We start from the raw sequence: 22,112 nt of genomic DNA, 5'->3' as shown, positions 1-22,112 counted from the left end.
GAGACTGGGTGGTTAGGGGTGGCTAGAACCCTGCCTTTGCAGTATGGGAGCTAAGGAAATTATCTGAGCCCTGCTGTGTCCAGTAGAAAAAGGAAGGTGCTAGGTTCCCACCATAACCCTCTCTAAGCCTTCCAGGAACTTCTGGCCCACCAGATCCTGAACTGGCTCTTGTCTGCCAACTTGCCATGCATGGGCTTGGGCCTCTGGAAAGAATGAGCAGCTGTGACACCCTGATGCCACCAGGAGGTGTCATGGGAACTGCAGTCTCAGATGTGATGACCAACTTAGACTGGGATCTTAGGCCAGGCAGCAACAGAGTGACGGGGTCACTGGTGGGCTACAAGACAGTCACCCCTGGGGTCTCCACCTTACTACCATCTCTGCCATTTTAGGGAAGGGCACCTGCCTCACAGCCTCTCTTCCCAGGACATAAAAACATCTTGTGTGGATAAGATTTCTTAGGCTTTTTCTTAGTTGAGAAAAGGATCAAAGTAAGACAAATGAGGAAACTGAGGCATGGAAAGGCATTTTGATGAAAGGTGGGGGTGGAGGGGAGCAGGCCTCATTCAGTCAGCAGAGCCATCATGCTGGGACTGAGTACCTAAGTCTCTGACTGAGTTGCCTACTTCTGGTCCCCCCCACAGCCCATCCCCACCCCTTCTCACCATGAGCATCTCGCTGGTAAGGGAGTTGACGAGGTCCGAGACAGAGGAACGGGGCTCCGTTCTGCGGTCAGACTCATCATGTGGCGTCTGGCCGGGCACTGGGGCTGTATTCACAGCCTTCCCTCCTGCAGGCAACCTGGAGGTGGGGGGGGGGTAGGGAGGGAGTTCTAGTGAACATAGGCTTCAAGTAGGGCTGGGATGGACTCCATGGGCCTGGGTAGCCACAGGATCTTCTCTGAGAAATCAGCCCTTGTCACCTCCTGTGGGCCAGCAGGAGTGAAACCTTTGTTCACAGAAAGCCTGGTTTCCCCTGAAGACCCATGCTCGGGGCTCATCCTTGTTGAGCCTCTGCCTCAGGTGATTGGCTGAGCTGCCTTGGGGCTGTTTAGAAGAAGCCTTCATGCTTCTCATTACTCCCCAAAGCCCCCCCACCCCCCTCAGCTCTCTGACTTACATGGCTATTCTTGTGAGCTCCCGGCTCTGCAGAAACCTGTTCCATCCAGTCTGGAAAGGGGAGGTACTAGGTGGCCTGACCAGGTGTCTCTCCACGTCATTACCCTCTACAAACACTCCACAGCCTCTCTCCCAGAGCCCCACCTGTGTTTGCTCAGCCTCATCAGAGCCAAAGTGTTCTTCACCCTACAGCCAAGGTGAGGGGGGGACCACGGCTCTGTCTGGCAGTGTCTCTCTACCATGATAATAGTGTTCTTGAGCTGTCTCACACAGGACCAGCCACGTTCTTGGAATCTATATATTATGGCATGTAGCCAGAGTAAAGGAATACTATGTACATGTGTGTATGTGCATGTGTGTATGCATGTGTATATGCATGTATGTGAAGGCCTTGATTGGCATTCCCTGGGTGTTATCTGTATTGTTTTTGATACAGGGTCACTCACTGGTCTGGAGCTTGCTAAATTTGGCTAGCTGGTGGGCTGCAGGAACCTGCCTGACTTCAGCTCCCCAGCAGAGGGTTTATGAATGCACCATGCACAGCTTTTTTTTTTTTTTTTAACATGGGCTCTAGAGGCCCAGGTCCTTGTGCTTGTGTGGCAAGTCTTTTACCGACTGAGCCATCACCCCAGCCCTGAGCATTAACGTTTTAATCTGATTTAATACAAGCTCTTTTACCAGCTGAAGATGTAGCTCAGTGATAAAGTGCTTGCTTATCGAACATTAATCAAGACCTTATGTTCTATTTCCAACATGGCACAAAAGTGCCCATTGGGCTTTAATAGCCATTTAGGGCAAGCGATAACCCCATGTGCCCTGGTCCCTACCCCATTCCCCACTCATCCAACACATTTGATAAGACTCTCACCCAGAGTTAGAGAAAGGCAGGCCACCACCTAGCAGGCAACCGTGTCCATACCCGATGCCATGCTGGTCCAGGGGGCCGGGATCTCTGGTTTAACAGCCAAGTGGTTAGCCCAGGCTCCATTCAGCTGGGACTTAGGAAGGGGCAACTAAGACCCTGCCCAGGGACCAGACTGGAATGTCTCATGAGGAGGAAAAGGTGGGGACAGGCAGTGAGGAAGAGATGGTGTAGGGTTTGGGGCAGGCTAAAATCAAACAGCTTTGAGAGCACAGAGCCACACAGGCTGGATACAAGCCACATCCCCTGGCACAGACCAGCTTGAAGTACAGGGACGGCCACAGCAGGCAGATACAGACATGCTCAGAATATGCCAGGTCCTGGGGGAAGACACCAGGATCCACAGCAGGGCGTGCACACATGAACACACATACGGACACATAAAAATTCACACCAGACCAACAGATACCTAGAAGGGCAGGGAGAAGACAGCATAGGCAATGGGCAGGGCAGCCAGCACCTCTGTGGTAACACACACAGCTGAAGGCATACTTAGATCCCCAAAGTGGGGACCCAGCCATGCGAAAGTGTGCACGTGAATTGGAACAACACAAAAGCAGGAAAGGCAGGGACAGCAGGTCAAGTGCACCACACACCTGCCGTGAGACCCTGGCATCGCTCTGTAACACAGCACGACATGTCCACCCACCTGCCTGCCCGCTCCCTGAACACCCTAGAGGTGCGGACACACCAGTGCACAGAGTAGCAGGCACATACAAGCCCCTCACCTCTGCGACCACACATACACACACACACACACACACACACACACACACGCACGCACATGGACACGTGCTCACACAGACAGGCACAGGGAGGAAGAGGAGGCTGAAAATAGCTGGAGAGGTAAAGTCAGGTTAAAAATAGAGCAGGAGAGGAGAGAGCGTGAGATTGACTACTGAAGGTATGAGAAAGTCGGAGTTATTTTGGCCACACCACAGCGTCAGCATAGCTGCAAAGCAGCCTGGGAAAAGATGGTCAGCACCCCTGAAGCTGTCGGAGGTCACAGGACAGAGAGGTAGGCATAGGGATCAGCAGAGGGAGAGGCCGAGGTCACTGGCCCAGGGACAGCCCTGTGAGGAGCAGATGGAGGAAGGAGATAGAGAGAGGAGAGACAGAGAAAGTGGGGAGAGGCTAAGAAAGGTTAGTCAGACGTGTGGAGAAGGCTGCTGGGTGGACAAGGTTGACAAAGAGGAGCGAGGCGGCCGACAGGAGAGGCAGAGAGGAGGCGGGGGACACACAGAGGCAGAAGAAACATGGTGGCTTCGGAGGAGGCGAGCAATGGGGGTGGCCTGGTCCGCTCTGCCCCCCACTCGGGGTGGGGGTGGGGCCACGGTGGAAACCATTTGGATCCCAAGGAGCAAAGGTGAAATGCTGGAAGGATGGTCATGAGCACGCAGTGGGTGGTGTGGAAGAATGAGTGGGACAGACACAGCAAGGGTGGAGGCGTCCACCCCCCATCCCACTCCTACACTTAAGAGTACCTTGAGGTGTATTATATATTGAGGCCCAGGGCCTGGGGGATTCTGGAAGGGAGCCTTCAGGGGACCAAGAGATGTTGGGTGGGTTAAAGGCATTCTGTCCCTTATATCCCCTATAGCTTGTTAGATAACCATCCTTTCTGCCTGGACCCCGGAGTGGCTTCTCCTCCCCACAGAGCTCTGTCTCACACGAGCCTGTTGCTTAACAGACCAAGGGGGCTGACTGTTCCTCCAACAGCAGCCAAGACACCTGGTCAAGCTGGGGCAGAGAGGGCACGCTTTAGAGGAAGGGACAGATGAGCCAGCCTGTGGCTATAAGGCCCAAAAGTCAAAGGGTGGATCCCAAAGGTGTGATGGCTTGGTGAAGGCACTTATGCTAAGCTATGGGATAAGGGCATCTACTAGGGAAGGGACAGTTGAGTGTAGCCCTTGAAGCTACCCACTCGGAGACACCTCAAGAGAGGATTTTGAGAAATGAGTTTCAAATGTGGGAGGGCATGAGCAGGTGGGAATGGCAAGTGTCCACTCGGAAAGTGGGGCCAGGTAGTGGTGAGGGCACAAAGCCTCCACCTCCACACCCACCTTTCCCAGGCAGGCGGAGGACAAGCTGATGTCATGATCAGAAGGGATGGGTGTACTAAACTGTGGAGACCTGAGTGGCAACGTGGTATAAATAGGTTGTGGGGTGAGAATGGAGTCGGTTAATTAACACATGGGTGATGTGAAATCTCGTTTCCAGCCTGCGTCTGCTCCCTCACGCCTCACACCTCCCCCCCCCCAACCCTTCCTGGCAAAGGGCTTGGGTTCTTCTCAGACTTTCAGAGGGCTCCAGTCCCCCTGCGTCCTCTTGTCCCTGGCCCCAATCCCCTCTCCTTGTAGCCCTCTGGCTTGCTCGGAGCCCATCTTTGAGACCCCGTGGCTTCTGTCAGACCCAGTTGGGTTGGGGGTGGCAGTCTCTGCTACTCCCCCAACCCCTTCTTCACATACATGGGCTTAGGGACTGACACCAGCTGTGGCACCAAGTGAAGGAACAGGTTCATTCTCCCCTCCTACTCTGTAGGGACGGAACGCACTAGGCATGCAACGTGGATTCAGGGTGGGAAGGAAAGAGAGGGCTGGTCTCCGGAAGCCACTGTGAGATAGCCAGACAGCTGTCAAATACGGCCTATCTCTCCTGAGCTATAGGCCCCTAGCAGCAGCCTGGGGCAGTCCCTTCCTGTCCCTAAAGGCCTTTAATGAGCATCAGGGTTGCCAGTCTAAACCTGATCTCTGCCTAGCTCACAGGATCTGACAACTGTCCCAGCCCTAGGGCCCATTTCCTCATTAGAAGCAGTGTGTGTTCCTCAGAGGTCACTCTGCTCAATGCTTCATTTGACAGAGGCAGATGCAGAGGCCTAGACAGGGTCTCTGACTTGTCAGAGGTCATGGAGTGAGGCTCTGGCTAAACCAGTGCTGGCCCACATGCCCTGTGTTTGGCCTCATGGAAAGCAGAAATGAGCACAAATGTTCACTTAGATGTGAACAGCCTAAGGCCAGGTCTAGGGAGGAAGCAGGTAAAGATTCCACCTTTGGGAATGCTAATAAACCCTACTACCTTCAACCCTCCTTTTACCTATGAGCAAGCAGTGCTCACTCGCTCCTCGCCAGTGGGAACAGCAGGAGCTGTTTCCCTGAATTCTAGGTGGAGAAGGCTAGGAGGTCCAGCTTGGACTGCAGTCACCTGGCTTCTGCTGGTCTTCACGGGGTCCTGAGGAAGGCGATGGAGCCAAGGAGCCTGGCAGAATCACACTTTGACCTTACTTTGGACAGCTGGTCCCAAATCCCATTTCTGGAGGCTGTGCTCAAGGGCCACCCTTCTGGTTCCTTCTGGTCACCAGGCCTCTCCCATGGTTCCTCACCCCAGACCCTCCCCCTCAGGGGCTCCTCTTCATTGGCTGAGTAGCACAACAGGCCCTGCAGGCCAGGAGGAGGTTGAGATGGTGGGGATGAGGAAGAACGGGCTTAGCCATTCCCCAACATCCGCCCTCACTCACCAACCACCAGAGAAACGGGGATTTCGGGTTGGGAAGGGGGACAGATGAAAGATGGAGGGGCAGCAGAGGGAGGCAAGCAAGGAGATGGGGCCCAGGAGGCTGGGCTTGCTCCAGGCCAGGGCAAGCATGCTGGGGAGCAGGCTTGATCCAGAATGGTCCCAGGATGGTCCCTTCATAGACCCACGGGACACCACTCAAGTGGTCAGGGGACAACACCAGCTGGAGAGCTTCTCCTACTCCAGCATCTGCTGAAGACACCACCACCTCGTCCAGCAGTCGGGGCCGGCTGAGGCAGGTGGCCTCTCCGTGCCTCCTTCTCTGCCGCTGCTGCCGCTGCCGCAGGCCTCGCCCGTGCTCGTACCTCTTGTCCCCCTGAGCGTTCTGGTTCTGCTGGGTTCCTGGGTTTTGCAGGTCAGGGATATTGGCAAAGTCATCCTGTTCCGAAAGCCCTAATACCAGGGATAGCACCACCATCCGGCCTTCCCTGCCCAGGATGGGCAGCCCACCAGCCGGGGTGAAAGGAGGTGGCCCCACGGACAGGAGCAGGGGTGAGGGGAGGAGAGAGACAGAAACAAAGAGAGAGAAGAGAAAAAGCGTAAGAAACTGGCCCTGGAGAAAAGAAACCAATCTTCAGAACTGTAAATAGTTGGAGAACTGAGTGGGGAGGAGGGAGAGGGTCTAGCTGGCCTTGGGCCAAGAGCTGGAGTCTCTGGGGTAACATGGGATAGGGGCTAGGCACAGGCCTGAGGAGAGGACTTAGGGATCTGGGATAGTCCCTAGGGTTCACACAGGCTGACGATTGGAGCAGAGGCCCCAGGACATGACATCCCCAGCTGAAGGCATGATTATCTCTTCCCTGGGAGAAGGGGGAGAGGCACTCTCAATATCTTGCACAGGACATGCAAAGGGAGACTGGGGACACAGGGGAAGCACTATAGAAAAATCTGACATTCAATGGACATTATACACTGTGCTCAGGGATGTCCTTCATAGATCTCTGGGTCATGCTCAACCAGATGCCCTTGAAGCCAGCTAAGTAGCTTTTTCCAGGCTTCCAAATATGCAGCCCATCATAGGAGAATCCCAAATCTGTCCCTTCTGAGATCCCAGGCATAGTGGGACCTCTCTCTTGTCCACTTTCCAAGAGCTTCAGAGAGTAAGAGACCTCCAGGACCTGTTCAGTGGAGGTTTTTCCTTGGAGAAGCAGTTCAGAAGGCATCAGGAAACAAAGGTGGAGAGAAAGTAAGGAACTTGGCAAAGTCTGGAGAAGCTTTGGCAGGGCTGCAGGGAGCCCGCGCCTGCAGCGAGACGCTGCTCTGAGGGAGGTGGGCCAAAACAGAATGGCGGGCAGGTACCAACAGGATGAGTGTGACTTGGGGACGATGCGTGAGCAGCAGCACAGAGTTGGAGGCCACACGTTTGTGGAGCCCTCCGCAGAAAGCCACGGGACAACCGTGTGGGGTTTTGCTAGTGTCAGGGGCACTTCCTGGAAGGAAACGCAAATTCTGGTGGCTGCTCTATATCAAAGCCATCAGAGGTTTTGAGTTTGCAAGGGCTTTGTAGAGCTCAAGAGAAACTCTGTAGAGCCCATCAGAACAAAGAGTTGAAGGATTCTCAGACAAGGCAGGCATGAAAAACATGCCTCAAGAAGGGCCAAGGGTAAGACGGCAGACTGACAGAATGTTCCAGAAGGGGGTGGATCTTAGGTCGGGAATCTATCACATCAGCCACTGATGGGAAGTAAGAGCTTCTGTGATTATTCCCCAGAGAGACTGTCAAAATGGGAGCTCAGGCCAGACAGCATCTGGGATGAGGAATGAATGAGAGGTGTGGAAAATGGGAGACACATGCTACTGGGGTCTGAGGGACAATGAAAGCCAAGCATAGAATGCTCCTCCTCTTCTTCTTCCTCTTTTCTTCTTCTTCTTCTTCTTCTTCTTCCTCTTCTTCTTCTTCTTCTTCTTCTTCTTCTTCTTCTTCTTCTTCTTCTTCTTCTTCTTCTTCTTCTTCTTCTTCTTCTTCTTCTTCTCCTTCTCCTCCTCTTCTTCCTCCTCCTCCTCCTCCTCCTCCTCCTCCTCCTCCTCCTCCTCCTCCTCCTCCTTCCTCTTGGCCACAGCTGCAGCAAGCTGACATGTGCTGGCATCAAACTTTTGGGGCTCAACTCTTCCCTTCCCTTGGGCCGGAGCCTGGCTTCTTTTGCTCCTATTGCTAATATCTAAGTTGGTAAAATTCCATTTGGCTGCTCAGGAGCTAGTTGAGCTGGAGGAAGGCGAACTCAGTGAAAACACATGTTCCCCCACCCCAAGTTAATGCATTTTTCAGATACTGCTTTTGGTCTTTAAAATCCGAGCTGCTCCTCTGCATAAATACCCAGATTGTCATTCTCTGCAGCTGCACAGGCTATGAGGGCAAGGATGAGGGGCAGAGCTGGACTGGGGGGAGACACACTAATATAATATCTCTGCTTGGATGGGGTCACACCTGTCAAGGAGAAAGGATGCAACCCCGTGGGAAGGGAGGGCAAGTTACTGCAGGGCTTGGGTGGCCCTCTCAAGTAGACTCTGGGACCTGCACAATTCAGCAGCTAAACTGCAGGGCAGGGGTTGGCATGCCTCAGCCTGTCAATGGTTCTGTGCAGTCCACAAGCTGGTAATGGTTTCTGTAATCTAAAACTATTAAGGGGGTGGGGGGAGGAACCTTATGTGGTAGAGACTGAATGTGTCTTGCAAAGCCTAGAGTATGTGGCCTTCACAGGCAGAGTATGCAACCTCGTTACTGGTGTGGGGGCTGGAGCATGGCATACGATGCTGGCATCTGGGCCATGCCACAGGATACAGGCATTTAAGATGTGCGCCTCAGAATTCTGGTTGGTTAGGAAGATGCTGGGGCGGGGAAAGTTGTTATCTGGGCTTCTGCAACCGGGGGAAGCTTAGGCACAGGCCCCGGCCTAAACAATTGCAGGGAGAAAAGGAAGAGGGTGGGCATACTCCAGCCTAAGATAGGGTGGGGGCCTAGCTGACCCTCGGTTCTGTTCCTGCCACAGCGGAACCAGATCCCTTGACCTCCTATTCCATGGTCAAAGCACCCATTTCAGAACAATCCACTGTTAAGACAGGAGGCCTTGCTGGACATCTTCTCTGGTGTAGCACTTGATTGCCTTCCCTGAAGGCAGTCGGACAGGCTTGCCCGATTTCTAGGGGTAGCCTTGGGTAGAATAGGTGGTGGGCCACAGTACTGGCATCTTGCAACCAGTTGTGTGCACCTTGTTCTGTTGGAGGCCTTTCTGAGTTATGGCTCTTTTCTGAGCCAGAAGCACTATCTGGGCTCTCAGATGGAAATAAAACATGCTTTGAAAAACTTGCTGGCCGTCTGGCTCTCCTGCGTCATTCCAGTGAGCTCTGCCTTGGCCCTGGCCATCTCTTCTTCCTCCTAGACTTACGGTGCTGCCCCTCACCGGAGAAGTAAGTTTCTCAGGGAAGACCTGGGTGATAATTCTGATCTCAAAGCTCGAGCAAGGCTCATAGGCCCACACCTCTCAGCCCCTAGAGAGTGAATATCCCTGTGAGGGTGGGGGTGCTGGGGCAAGTGCCAGGGAAGCAGCTAAGGTCAGTGGCTGTCTAGCACGGTGTTGCTTTGACAAGCTGGGTCCTTGAAAGAAATACCATGCTCCGCAGCTTTGGGGGTGTGGCTCAGGTTTGTCCTCAGGGGAGGAAGGGTCATTATGAGAGGGCTGAGGTCAGGGATGGATGGACAGGGAGGGTGCATGGGGCAGAAAGGTCAGCAGGGTCTGGTTACAGAGAGGAGGGGAATTGGAGGGAGGACTGCAAGACTCTGGAGATTCAGTGACAGGGATGGGTTGGGGAGAGGAGGAGGGAAGGGCAGAGTGAGGCAAGACTGGCACTGTGACAAGAGCAGCTGGGGACTGATGAGTGTGTGTGTAGATCTCAGGGACCTCCAGAGCACTTAACTTAGTGTTCTCATTCAACTTGGGGGGAGGGGTGCGGGGGAGTCTCTTCTCAAGCTTCAGAGGCAGTGAGGGAGTTTTAGGGTCCTCAGAGTTCTAGGGGCTTTGATACAAATCCTTTCATGGTGGGGCTCCAGACACAAAAGGCTGAGGAGGGGGACCCTTAAACTTGCCAGACACACTGTCAGACACAGAGGAACAAGAGTGTCCTGCTCCAACTGCTCCCAAGAGACTTGGGGGAGGGGGAAGAAGATGGGTGGGGGAGGTGGGGAGCTGGCCCGCTCAAGGGGAGGACTTACAGGAAGGATTTCATGTCCAAGCCTCGGTTTCGAATCTGCCCCACCACGTGGTCCCAGCTGCCTGGGTTGGAGCGGCTGCGGCCCCCAGCTGCCCGGTACTTGGAGCCGGCCGAGGTGCCCTGCCGAGCCTGACCTCGACCATAGGCCCGGGGGTTGGAGCCCGGTGCCGAGGCCGCGTGGGCCTGCAGCTGGCCCAGGCTCTGGCTGGTGGTGGGCTGACTGGGCTGTCGGCCCCGCTGGTTCTGGCTCAGCGGCTGTTGCAGGCTCTGCTGCCGCATCAGTGTGCGGGGTCGCTGGCATTTCGGCTCTCCCGCGGAGCTGGGGATAGACTCAAGGGTAGTGGCCGTGGACAGGGTGGAGTCCTCGAAACTTGGGGCGGGTGGAGGAGAGGAGAGAAAGGAGAAGCAGGTGAAGGGATCACAGTGGAAGAGAAAGAAGCCGAGGGCCAGGGCTGGGAGGCCCCAGTGCAGGGCACGCTCGGCTGGACCTCGCCAGGCCTCCATCGGAGTTGTCACTGCTGCAGTCGCTGCCACCACCTCACCCACCCTGAGGTTCCCAGGCTGGCTCCGCCCACCCACCTCTGGCCCTAGCTCGCTGGTTCCCCAGTACCTCTGTCTGGCCCGACCTCTCTGCCGGTCTGAGTGGGCTGCAGGAGCTGTGGCAGCTGCATGGTGAAGGCAGGTCCCCAGGGCCCTATAACTGCCTGTCATGTTGGAATGGGAGGGGCAGGGAGCTGTTGCCACCCCTCTGCCATCTCACTAGGGGGACACTAGGAACATCTGCCTCTGTGTTCTAGGTACTACTGTCCTTTGGAGACAGAAAGAAATCCAGGCCAGCACAGAGTTGGCCTAATAATGGCTAGGGAGGCAGGGCAGCCATTCCTCACACCCTCAGAAGAAAAGAGAAGGCAGACTCACATACAGAAACCTACCCTGCGGCCAGAGCAGCCTTGGAGTTCAGTTCTGGGGCAAATCTCTGACTTCCTCCTACGAACTCCTGCCCTGGTACCTAGGGAATGATCCCCACTTAGAAGTGAGGACCAAAGAAAGAGCAGACAGGAGTGGGGGAGTCTCAGGAGCCACTGGTCTGGCTTCACTCTAATTCTGACTGGCAGGAAGCTACCCTGTCCTTTACATATAAGAGGACATCCATGCATCGGCCCACCAGCATCTCTAAACATGCTGGGCAAATCAGGGCAACAACAGGAAACAGGGCCTGGCTGGTGAGAGGTGATGGAGAGCCAGAGGGGCCTGGGTTCAAAGCTCATCTCTGTCATTATTAACTGAGCAACTTTAGATGAGGCTCTATACTTCTTCAGGCCTTAATCTCTCTGCTTTAGACAGAGGGCACAAAACAGCTTTTGTGTTTCTGCCTGTTTTGTGCTCTGATCAGAGATCAACTCAGGTTAGCAATAACCACAACAGGACTGGGGGAAGTTATCCCTCAGGTACCAGGAGTGCAAAGCAGACATTGTGTTGAACAGCTTCAAGTGAGTCCCTTTCCCTAGGTCTGAAGTTCTAGTCCTTTCCAATCCAGCTGTCTGGAGCAGGAGGTGGTGAACTATGACCTATCAGCCAAATCTGGCCCACTGCCTGCTTTTATAAATAAAGTTTTAATGGAACTTTGCCACTGGGATTTGTTTACATTCCTCTGAGGCTGCTTTTTCTGCTACAATGGCAAGGCTGAGAAATGTGAAGGATGTCTAGGCTTGCAAAGCCTAAATTTCCTAGACGTCACTTGGTCCTTTACTAACAGAGTTGGCCCACCCCTGCTCTAGGGCCATGGGATAGCCAAGTAGATCCTGGGAGTAGTAGGAGACCCCAGGGCCCTTGGAAGCCACGTTCACCACAGCAGCCAGACCTCAGCCATGCTCACCCTCTAAATCTATTCTGAGAACCAAAAGACAACAGTTAGGTGGCCCCTGTGGGATGGGCAGAGAAAGAGAGGGGAGAGATAGATAGATAGATAGATAGATAGATAGATAGATAGATAGATAGATAGATAGGACAGAATGAAAGAAGAAAGCAAAACGTGGCTGTAGCTGGGGACTTCTAGGCAGGCAACAGCCTGGCCTGACTTGGGCTGGGAATCAGGGTTCTTCCCAGGGCAGGCGTAGGTCTGGCCAGCCTTGGTAGGCCCACAGCTCAATGGAGGGTAGGCCAGCTGGGGGAGGGCTGCACACCGTCTTCTCTGTCTCCTTGCCGACCTCATTTCAGTTTCCTATCACATCCAAAATTAGTCCAATTTACAGCCCTTCAGTCACAGGAAACTAAAACTGGATCCTCCAGGCCTGAAGCCAGTGAGCAAATAACACGGAAGCCCAGTCAACCTAGAGACTGAGGCAGCCGGGGGAGGGGCCTTGCTTCCTTGATGGGTTGTGAGGCATCCATTTCTAGGGACATTCCTGGGACCATGTATCAGGAAGGAGTCTACCTGAGTCAATGAGCAAATGAGGCCTCAGCCTGGTAACCCTCTGTGGGCTCCATTGTGGAGGAGGGTATCTTCTGAAGAGAACCAGGAGGGCCCTAAATTGAGCTAGGTACCCCAACAATAAGAAGGTGTCAAGGCTGTTGGCCATCTGGGGGGAGGCGCTATTTCATTGCCCAAGAATGAATCAGTGTCAACAGCTCAAAGTGGAACCCACACTCAAATTTGTGAGGTGCTCATGGTTCAGAGAATCTGGAGCTTGCAAGGGCTTTATTGTGGGAGACCAGACGTTCTGAAAGTCAAGAGGAGAATAAGGTAGCCTTAGTGGGGTGACAGATCATGCTTGTGTTTACAGTCCATGACTGCTTGGTAAGCCCACACAGCCCTTAAAAAGAAACATCTCCTCTGACCACCCTCTGACATTCAAAAGGAGCTGCTTGCTGGGGGCTCAACAATCTCAACCCTCAAGAACGCCCAACAGTGGGACAGCTCACTGACCAAGACAGGACAAGCCAGTGGGGATGGCTTTGATGAGATGAACATTTGAGGCAGCCTAGTGGCTGCTCACAGATGAAACCCTGTGGTAGATGGTGTCATGGTACAAGCAAGGCTGGGATAGGCAGATGAAATCATTCAAAATGGAAAGGCTCAAGGCTGGGTCTGGAGCCATCAGCTGCTCAAAGAGGAAAGGCCCACTGGCGAATGAGTGTGTAAAATACAGGGAGAGATGGGCCAGCTCCCCGGGAATGGAATGGTCCCATGATGGGACAACCAAGGGCCTGTTGCCCACAGGGGGGATGATGGCCTGATGGCTGAGATGGGGTGGCCAGTCAAAGAGGATGGGATGGCCCAAGGACTGGAGTGAAGTTGCTCTGGGGACAGAGAATGGAATGACCTGGTCACTGGCAAAAGAAGACATTAATGGGAAGCTGCCAGAGGCCTGAATGGGAGAGCATGTGGCTGAGTTGGTTGTGCCTGATGTCGAGGACAATGGAATGAACCAGGGGCCGAGGACGGCACCTCTGGGGGCAACAGCGGGCATGCCAGGGGTCCCGCTGTCCACCCTGGTGGGGGCAGGCCGGAGCTCATGGCTCTGGTAGCCATGGGGTGCCATCACTCACTTGGACAAGTTGAGCTTCCCTGCGGCCAGGTGGCTCTGCACCATCCGCCAGCGGCCTCTCCCCGCCTTGCCACTGCTGCCCGGCTCGCTGGGGGCAGCCCCGCCGCTTCTCAAGGCGTCCTCTCCGGGTGGTGGCACCGGCGCCGGCTTCTCCCCGAGCCGGCCTTCCCGCTCCACCGCCAGCCCCGCCGCCGCAGTGGCCACTTTGGCGCCTGACAGGAGTGTGCCACTGGAGGCGTGCAGGAGGCAGCCAGGCCAGAGGAGCACCGGGGGTGGCGGTGGGGGAGAGAGGGCAGGCCACACATGGGGGTGGGGGTAGGGGAGAAGAGGAAAAACATCGACAGATAAAAGGAAGAAAGAGACAGTGAGAGAGGAGAGAAACAGACGGACAAGAGACAGACAGAGAGAAAGAGAGACATCAGCACTGCAAATGAGTTAACAGTGGAGCCTGTAGAGGAGAGAGGGGACCGGGCGGGCTGGGGTCAGAGAACAACGCACCACGACAATGGAGGGGGCCCCTCCCCACCGCCTAGGGCAGGAGCGGTGGGGGTTGGGGGAGGGCAGCCACCTCCAACTCTATCCCACAGGACAACGAAGGGTTAACGACGGAGGAAGAGCGGGCTGTCCAGGCCAGGAGGCCCCCAGGCAGGGAGAGAGAGAAAGCCGTGTTAGTCAGAGTTCATCACCACCACCACCACCATCACCGCCACCACCGCCACGAACCACCGACCACCGACCACCGACCACCAGCAGCCACGGCCGCAGCACACAGCGGGGGGAGGGGGGAGGAAAAAGCGAGCCACAACCGAGAGGGAGGGACCAAAACGGGCAACCCCATCCTGACTGCACAGAGGGTGGGGAGCCAGGGGGCGTGGCTAAGGACCAGGTGTGGCTGCGGAGGGGGCTCTCCTGCATGGCTGGCCCTGGGAGAGGAGACAGGCGAGGGATAGGAAGGTGAAGGGGCAGGAGGGGTTGCTCGTCTCCATGGCCAGCCTGCCCATGGGATGAATGGTGGGGAGAGTGGAAGGAGAATGAGCAGGAGAGGAAGTGAGAAGGGGCAGGAGAAGGGAAGGGTGGGGCGTGCGCGGATACTCAGTACATATGATCAAACCAGGTAAAGTCACTCACTTGAGGGACAGTCGAGGGTCGCCATAAGGGGCGTAGGGTGAAATGTTTAGAATAAACTCCTTGGGAGGATAGGAACTCCATTTCTGCTGCACTGTGCTTTCATTGTTATTCCAAAAGTCTCTGTCTAGGTCGCTGGAGGGGCAAAGAGAGAGGGGAGAAAACAGGGAGATACAAGAAGAGACCAGAACTGCAAGTCCTGTAGGGGCAGAAGGGACGTGGGGCCCCTGGGGGCACACAGAGGGTGGGGCATCGAGGGTCTGCTCCTGCAGAGGAAGAAAGGCAGGAGGGCAGATGGGCACCGAAGCCTGGGCCAGGCATCCTCGCACTCGCATATCTGTGTAGGCACACACACTCACACAAACACACATGCACTGGAAGGCTGGCCAGGGAAGCTGCACAGGAAGGAGACAAGCTGCAGGCAGGCAGACAGGAGAGTCTCGTGCCTAGGAAGCTGGTGGGAAAGAGAAAGACCATGAGAAAGGAGGGGGAAGGGTCAGGTGGGGAGGTGGAAGTGGGAGGCAAGCCTGGATGGCAGAGGGAATGCTGGGAGAAGGGGAAGGTGCTCATTTAATGTTAGAAGGTGCTGGAGAGTAAGGGGAGTACTGTTGCTGGTAGCTGGCTCTGTCTCTCTCTGGCCTCAGCTTCCCATCAAAGACTGGCTTTTCTCCCTCTTCCAGCTTCTCTAACATGTCCCTGGGCCTCCTCCCACTTCTGGTGAGGCTGCAGTGCAGGGCCTCCATGAGGCTGGGTGAGCAGAAGGCTCCACGTGAGACAAATAAGGTGTTTGGGACAGGTGGGTGAGGCTTTCACATGAGGGAGGTGGCCTGACCTCTGACCTCAGAGAGGGCGTCATCAAGACCCTTTGTTCTCCGGCCTGTGTGAAAGGAGTCGGCTCTTCTGTCAATGGAGCCATGGGACCTGCCCAACCTTGGGCTCACAGTGTACGTGCTGGGAAGTTGGTGCTGTGTCCCTTTCTAAGATAGAGCTGCTGGGATCCTTACCCTAGTCCCCCACCCCTCCTCTGGGTGACTTGTCCTTCACAATTGACATGCTGAGAACATGAAGGATGTGGGAGTTTCTGTGTAGGGATATAGGGTAGGTGGCAGAAACCTGGGCACCATGTCTGCAGGACATGGCCTTGATGTCCAGAAACTGCAGATGGCTTGTTCATTTCCTGGGCTCCCAAAGTGACAGGGTTGGGCACTGAGGGAGAGCTGGAGAGGCGGTTCAGTGGTTAAGAGCCCTGACTGCTCACTGAGGGAGAAAGGTAGCTTCCAGGCTGCACTCTAGAAGGGAGCCATGCACGGTGACAGGACTCATGCTGGAGTCAGAGCCTAGGGAAGCCGTCTAGACTGTGTCCCTGCTCAGGTGAGGTAGATTATGGCTAGGGGCCTGGCATCATGGGGGCATTCTCCCCTAAGAGTCAATTGTTCTCAGGAGAGCTGCTTCTCATGTTACATCCTGACTTTGACACTTCATCTGCTATGAAGGAGCAGGGAAGAAAATGAGATAAGAAGCTAGATGTCACCACAGGCCCAGAGGGGATGGTGGCCTTGACTCTCCCAGGTGACTGTCACTGTCTAGGTACTCTTTGGAAATGTCTCCCAGGGTGGTCTCTGCACAAAGTTCAAGCCCAGGTCCTGAGGCAGCTCGCAGTGTCAGGGGGAGAGGTGGGTAGGGGCGGGGAGGCAGAATAGTCTCCAGTGGAAAACGCTCTCTCTACAAAAGATCTCATGCCCACAGAGACTCTCTTTTGGCTATACTCCCCAGCAAGACCTTGTTTGGATGGAGAGCCCCTGTACGAGGCGTTAAAGGGATGAAGCAGGCTGGCAGCCTCCCTTTTCCTGCCCCTTCCGGGTCTCCCTCCAATCTAGGTCCTAGAGGAGAAGATCCACTCAGCGTCATCACCAGGCTGTCCTCCCCACCCTGAGTTCTGGGGCCACGTGGATTTCTACTATGGTGCTGTAAAGAGACGATCTCTCATAAAAGAAGGTTGGGAAAACTGTTCCTTTACTAAAGAACTATCCGTCTTAAATGTGCCAGTGACCATCGGTATCACCCAAAGGGAGGTGGAGTGTGCAGTGTTTCCCCGACTGGGTTGGCTGTGAACCCCTGGATGTGCTCATCAGTTCAGTGTTCCCGAGCCTTTGACAACGAGCTTCCTTTGGAGGGAGTTCTAAGCCAGTAGGGAGTTGTACGGTAAATAAGTTGCCCAGGATGGGGAATGCAAGACACACATGAATAACGGCTTCTATGCCCAGGGGCAGCTTGTCAGGTGGAAGCAGGCTCAGGCTGTGGACAATGGGTTGGAAGGGTGTTAGAGGGACACTGTGCCCTCACTGTGCCTTAGAGAGAGGCCTTTCTGGCCCTGGCTGTAGCCTGCTTCCTGCCTCGATGCCTTCCTTTCCCTTGCTAGCTAGAGGAGGACCCTTTCTACATTGCCTGCCTCATCCTGTGTGCCCTCTCTAGGAAGATTATGTTCACCCATCCTCTCCTGGGCTTCAAATAACCCGGACTTGAGGCGGCCTCCTGCTCCCTCTCACATGATCCTCCTCAACCCCCACCTCCAGAAAGCTCAGAGCCTGTGTTCTGCAAACAGCCCCTGAATCCCACCAGCTCCTGTCTTTGAAGAGTATGCAACCAAACTGAGCTTCAAAGACTCCCCATGGTCTCCTTCTGAGCCTTCCACCCACCCAAATCCTCAGTTGGCCCACCCTTCTCTTCACCCGCCCACCTCAGACAACAGCCCCAAGACTTCTATGAAAGTTCCAAACAGGGTCAGAGTAAGAGATGAAAAGAGAGGAGGGGCAGGAGGGAGCCCTCGGGAATGGAATGGGGAGCACGGGGAAGAATGAGAGATGCAGGAGGGCAAGGGTGTGCAGGGGTGCAGGGGAAGGGGCAGTGAAAGTGGGGGGCCTTGAGTTGACAGGGGTGGAGATGGGTAGAGCTGGGGGCTCAGCTTCCAGGCAAAGCCCCTTGGCCAGCAGGCTTGATCCCGTCCAGTTTAGAGTGGAAGATGGGCTGGACAGAACTCCCTTTGAAGATCTGGTCTCCATGGAGAGCAAGGTGGAGAAAGCTCCATTCTCAGAGCCTGGCAGGGCTTTCTCTCCTAGTGACTCTCAGCAGAAAGCCTGCCAAGGTGGTCTTGGTCTATGGACTAGGCCCTTAAATCTCAGTAGAGAACCCTAGGCAGGATACAATCAGTAGGACTTAAGGGGGAACAAGATGCAATAGGAGGGCAGAGCCCCTCCCCATGCCTCAGATTCACTGGGACTCAGCACTTAGGCTGGCTGGGGTCCTCATGGTTTGTCTCCCACCCTTTCCAAGATGTCCTGGGAGCATGAGTGGAGTGTGAGAAAAGAAACCCAGTCTATGAAGAGGGGGCTCTAAGACCATAAGTAGGGTCTTGGGGAGGAGGCTGGAGGGTCCAGGGACCTGCTAGGGTGGGTGGGGACAATGTATGTGACATTAGGAGTTGAATGGAAGATCAGCATAGTTTATACAGGGCTTTGTGGGTGAGAGGCAACCCTAATGAGGCTGCATACTCCAGAATCTCAGAGTCTGGAGTATAAGAGAAATGGGGGATCCTGGGTCATCCAGGGTTTTGAGCCCAAGGGGATGGGCACGGCCATGGCCTCCAGGGAGTAAGGAAGATACTAGATATGTGCGTGGCTAGGTCTGAGGACAGGGAGGAGGGCTTCTTGAATTTGGGCTATCTGTGTTGTACCCCCCAAACTGGCAGCCTGGCACCTACTTGATGGCTTTCTTCTCACCGCGCCCACGCCCCGAGTCTGGCGTGCCCACCGTCTCCAAGGAGTTCTTGTAGCGTTTGCCCTGCGGAGACAGTACAGGGTTACTCTTTGGCGTGGGGAGATCTGGACTGTCCCCATCTCCCCAGAACAGAAGATCCAGAGTCAAGGACGTAGATTAGATATCAACAAAGCCCAAAGGCAGTGTGAGGGACTGTGGTCATTCTGGGGTACCTGTCTCATGGCTGGGCCCTGGGTAGATTCTAGGACCTGTCTCTGCCCACAAGCAATCCTTCATGCCTGACCCTCAGGTATCAGGCCTGTCTGCTTGTCTCCTGGGCCTCTGGCCCAGCTCCCAGAAACACAGTTTCCTCTGCCGTGGACAGACGGCTCTCAGGCGCCTGGCCACGTCACAATGTCCACGTCACCACCCCCAGATGGTGGGGGCGGCATCCTGCAGGGCAAGGTTGGCAGTGCCCAATGACGTGAGTGGTGGGGGCGGGGAGCAGGTCACGTGCCTGGGCCTGCCAGGGTTGTTGGTCATTGCCTGGGGGCTTCCTGGAGTCCTCATGTCCTGGGGCTAGGAGGCAGGGACAGAGCTTCTGTAAGAGATCATTTTGGGAAGAGGGGGATTTGAGCTCAGAGGTTCCTGAGTTCTGAGGGGCTCCAAGGTAGCCTGGCCCCTGGAAAACCCTGAGTTGCTTAGCCCAGTGCGGGCAGGAAAGAAGCAGGGTAGGGGTGGGCATCCTCGTCCAGCAGTGCAAGGGAGAAAAGCAATGACCAGGTCTGCTGCTGGGAAGGTGAGCACCATTCACCTTCTCGGCTTGGGTTTCTAAATTTAGCTCATGCAGAGCCCAGCCCCATTAACATTCCTGGCTGCTACCAAGCGTCCTCATGAGCACCCCATGGGCCTCAGGTCTGGGCCAGGCCCCAGGATGGTGCAGGCAGTTGGGGGAGGCAGGCTGGAAGGGGCCAGGTCTGCCCTGCAGCCCCCCTTTACTACCAGGTATTAACTGGCCCTGTCCTAGTAGAATGGGGACAGACAAAAACACAGACATATAGACACACATGTATGCAAGCATGCACGTGTGTGCTTCAGCATTTCATCACGTGCACTGACACTGCAGCCACAACAGTCAATTATTCCATCTTTCCAAACAAGAAGAAGAGCCGCCACGGCCGTGTTCCCCCAGGCCCCTGGCAGCTCCATGGCACCGGAATCTGGGGGAAACTGCAGCAAATCTCCCAGGAATATGTGGGTTGCAGTGCCCTCCCTCCGTTCTAACTGCAGTACCTCTGCATCTCAGGGCACCTTGCTGTGGCCCTAGCAGGGCCACAGTGCCACATGTCACCCTGGCCAAGTCTCCCCATCCTGACCTCTCTTTATTCCCTCCTGGAATGATTTGATGTCACCATGTGGGTCCACTGGAGAAGAGGCTCCCGGACTCTGACAGCTTCTCTTTCTCTTGTTTATTTGTGTCAGATCTTACATCCTGGCACAAAGCCCCACAAAGACACAGCTGACCGCTCTCTAGCACCTAGAGCGGCACCAGGTAGCTACAGGTAGTTTACGACATCAACTTGAAGGGCTCTTCTATTTCCCCAGCAAGATTGGGGCTTTGGGCCTCAAGCTATTTCCTTGATCTCAAATCTTCAAATCCAAGTACAGAGATGCTGGGCCCTCTAGGCCCATAGAGCCTCCCTCCTTCCCCTTTCTCTGGTTCCTCCCATCATCCATTACTTAGAGACAATTCTAAACAATTCCCAATACTGCCTGGAACCATCGGGGCTGGGCCATGCCATGGTCACCAAGGGCTATTTTCGGAAAGACCTCAGGTAGGAACTGGAGTCATGCTCTTCCCCAGCATCTGGGCCTAGTAGGGAAACTTTGGAAATCTCTCCGCCTTCTCCTCTTCCTTTCAGGTATTGGCAGGAGACCTTTCCTTGGTTAGCATCCTTTTCCTAGGATGCCCAGCTGCCCCTTCCTCATGACCAGGCAGGACTGGGGTTGGTGATCTTAATGGCCTGGGACATTTGGGAGAGATTCCACCACTCAGAGAACCTTTCCTGCTGACTGCAGTGATTAACTCTGGAGCAGGAGCCAGGGTAGGACTGGGCTGGGGCAGGGAGAATTTCATAGGACAACCCAAAAACCCAGGTGAGGTCCCAGAGATACGAGGAGCCTAATGGCACTAGCCTGCCTGTGAGGGAGGGGTCTCGCTGGGATGATCTGGTGAAAGCCAGCTAGAGATTAAGGAAGTTATTAATGTTTAGAAATAGAATCTGGGCTGTCAAGGTATCGTGTCACTGTTGCTGAGGGGACAGGAAGGCCCAGCTGCTGTCTGTGAGGTAGCATTTTAATGCTTCCTCTAAAGACCAAGGAAAATGCCTGATAAAAAGGACCCTGTCATCAGGGATCCACGGTGCCAGGAGTTTGGGGTGGCATTTCTGGGGCAGGGAATGGGCACTAAGAAAGAAATGGTCTATGAAGAGCAAGTCCAGAGAGATAGAGTGCGGTCCAGAGTCCTGGGAAGGTTCCTGGCTGGTTCAGAACCTTCCAGGTGCCCAAGGCACTGGGTGCTAGAACTCCACCTACTCAGTCCCTTACTCTCTTCCCATGGGAGTTGAGTGGTGATGGGATGAGGTCATTTGTACTCTGGTCCTGGAAAAAGTGCCTTCACACGAATACACAAACACACACTCAGACTGGCACAGTGCTTATGCAAGGGGGACTAGGACATGGGGAAGACCTCAGTTATACAAGGATCTGACAATGATACACATCCCCTGCTCAGCACACACACACACACACACACACACACACACACACACACACACACACACCAGATCATACAGTCTTCTTCCTCTGCCTTCAAACACATTCATGAGGTCTAACTGGTCCTACAATAAGGCAACAAGGCGTGTGCATAGTGTGCATAGCAGTGTGTGCATAGCAGCCATTTCCATGGTCTCAGAAGACACTGGGACTCAGGGCACAAAGCCCAGCTCCCTCCAGGTCCTCCCTTGGAATTTTGAGGCAGTAGTCCAAGGAACAATGGAGGGCAGCTAGCTTACACACCAGCCTACAGCAGGGGCAGGACACACTCACACAGGGATCTGAGCTTGTGGATCTTCCCCAGGGATGGGAGCTGCCCCAGAATGGAAGGTCCACCCAGTAAATGAATTTTCCCTCTTGAAGGAACCATGCTGGGTTATCTGCTTCTTAGGTTCTCCCCATAGTTTCCTCAGCAGACCTCAAACCCTTTCCCAAAGGTATCTACCACTTTCTCTTCCTACATGAGTGTGGGGTATGTGGCCCCTACCCACTCAGAGCCTACAATTCAGCTTTCAGCCAGTCCTTATGATTCCTCTGTGTATGCTGCCCCCAATCATCCTAGTCTGAGCTGGAGGTGGGGTGGGCATAAGGGGTTGGGGTGTCTGATTTCTGCCTGCACCCAGACATCTCAGAGATGCTATTGAGATGGCTCCCTGTAGCCCTCAGAAGTCCTTCTGTGCTTCTGGGCAGGGTAGGAGGTAGGACTCAGGCTGAAGATCCCCTGATGGGGTCCTGCAGAGCTGCAGCACTTGCCTAGCTGCAGAGTTTGGGTGGAACCGGTGGCTCACAGCTCTCTCCCGGCGCCCTCGAGTGATGAATGTCCCTCCTGACAGTCTCGTTACTTATTGATAGCCTAATCCCGCTCGTTAATTCCCCAGCCCTCGTTAAAAATGAAAAGAAGCCGTTTGTGCTTGTACAAACCGGGAGAATCAGGATGGATGTGCAGGCGGCTAGGAGGGTGGGAAGGGGCGGGCAGTGCCTTCTCATTGGTCAGAAGGCTTTGTGTCTTGGCCACGCCCACTGGGGGGCGTGGGG

General features: G+C 54.8%; 1 protein-coding gene across 10 annotated transcripts in view; it reads right to left on the bottom strand.

Annotated features, from left to right (window-relative positions):
- Positions 1-22,112, bottom strand: part of Syt7 (synaptotagmin 7) — a 62,571-nt gene that overhangs the window by 16,387 nt on the left and 24,072 nt on the right. The window contains exons 3-8 of one of the 10 annotated variants that reach the window (NM_001398614.1): positions 18,247-18,326; positions 14,493-14,624; positions 13,366-13,593; positions 9,818-10,186; positions 5,916-6,038; positions 666-801 (exon numbers count right to left, since the gene is read on the bottom strand). In NM_001398614.1, the coding sequence (NP_001385543.1) occupies positions 666-801; positions 5,916-6,038; positions 9,818-10,186; positions 13,366-13,593; positions 14,493-14,624; positions 18,247-18,326 (1,068 nt within the window). The remainder of the gene's footprint in view (positions 1-665; positions 802-5,915; positions 6,039-9,817; positions 10,187-13,365; positions 13,594-14,492; positions 14,625-18,246; positions 18,327-22,112) is intronic. The other 9 variants (XM_063272250.1, XM_039088864.2, NM_001398616.1 and 6 more) reach the window with 9 other exon arrangements.

This window comes from Rattus norvegicus, chromosome 1, assembly GCF_036323735.1.
Source record: "Rattus norvegicus strain BN/NHsdMcwi chromosome 1, GRCr8, whole genome shotgun sequence".
NCBI classification, from domain to species: Eukaryota; Metazoa; Chordata; class Mammalia; order Rodentia; family Muridae; genus Rattus; species Rattus norvegicus.
This window is presented reverse-complemented; position numbering and strand designations above follow the sequence as displayed.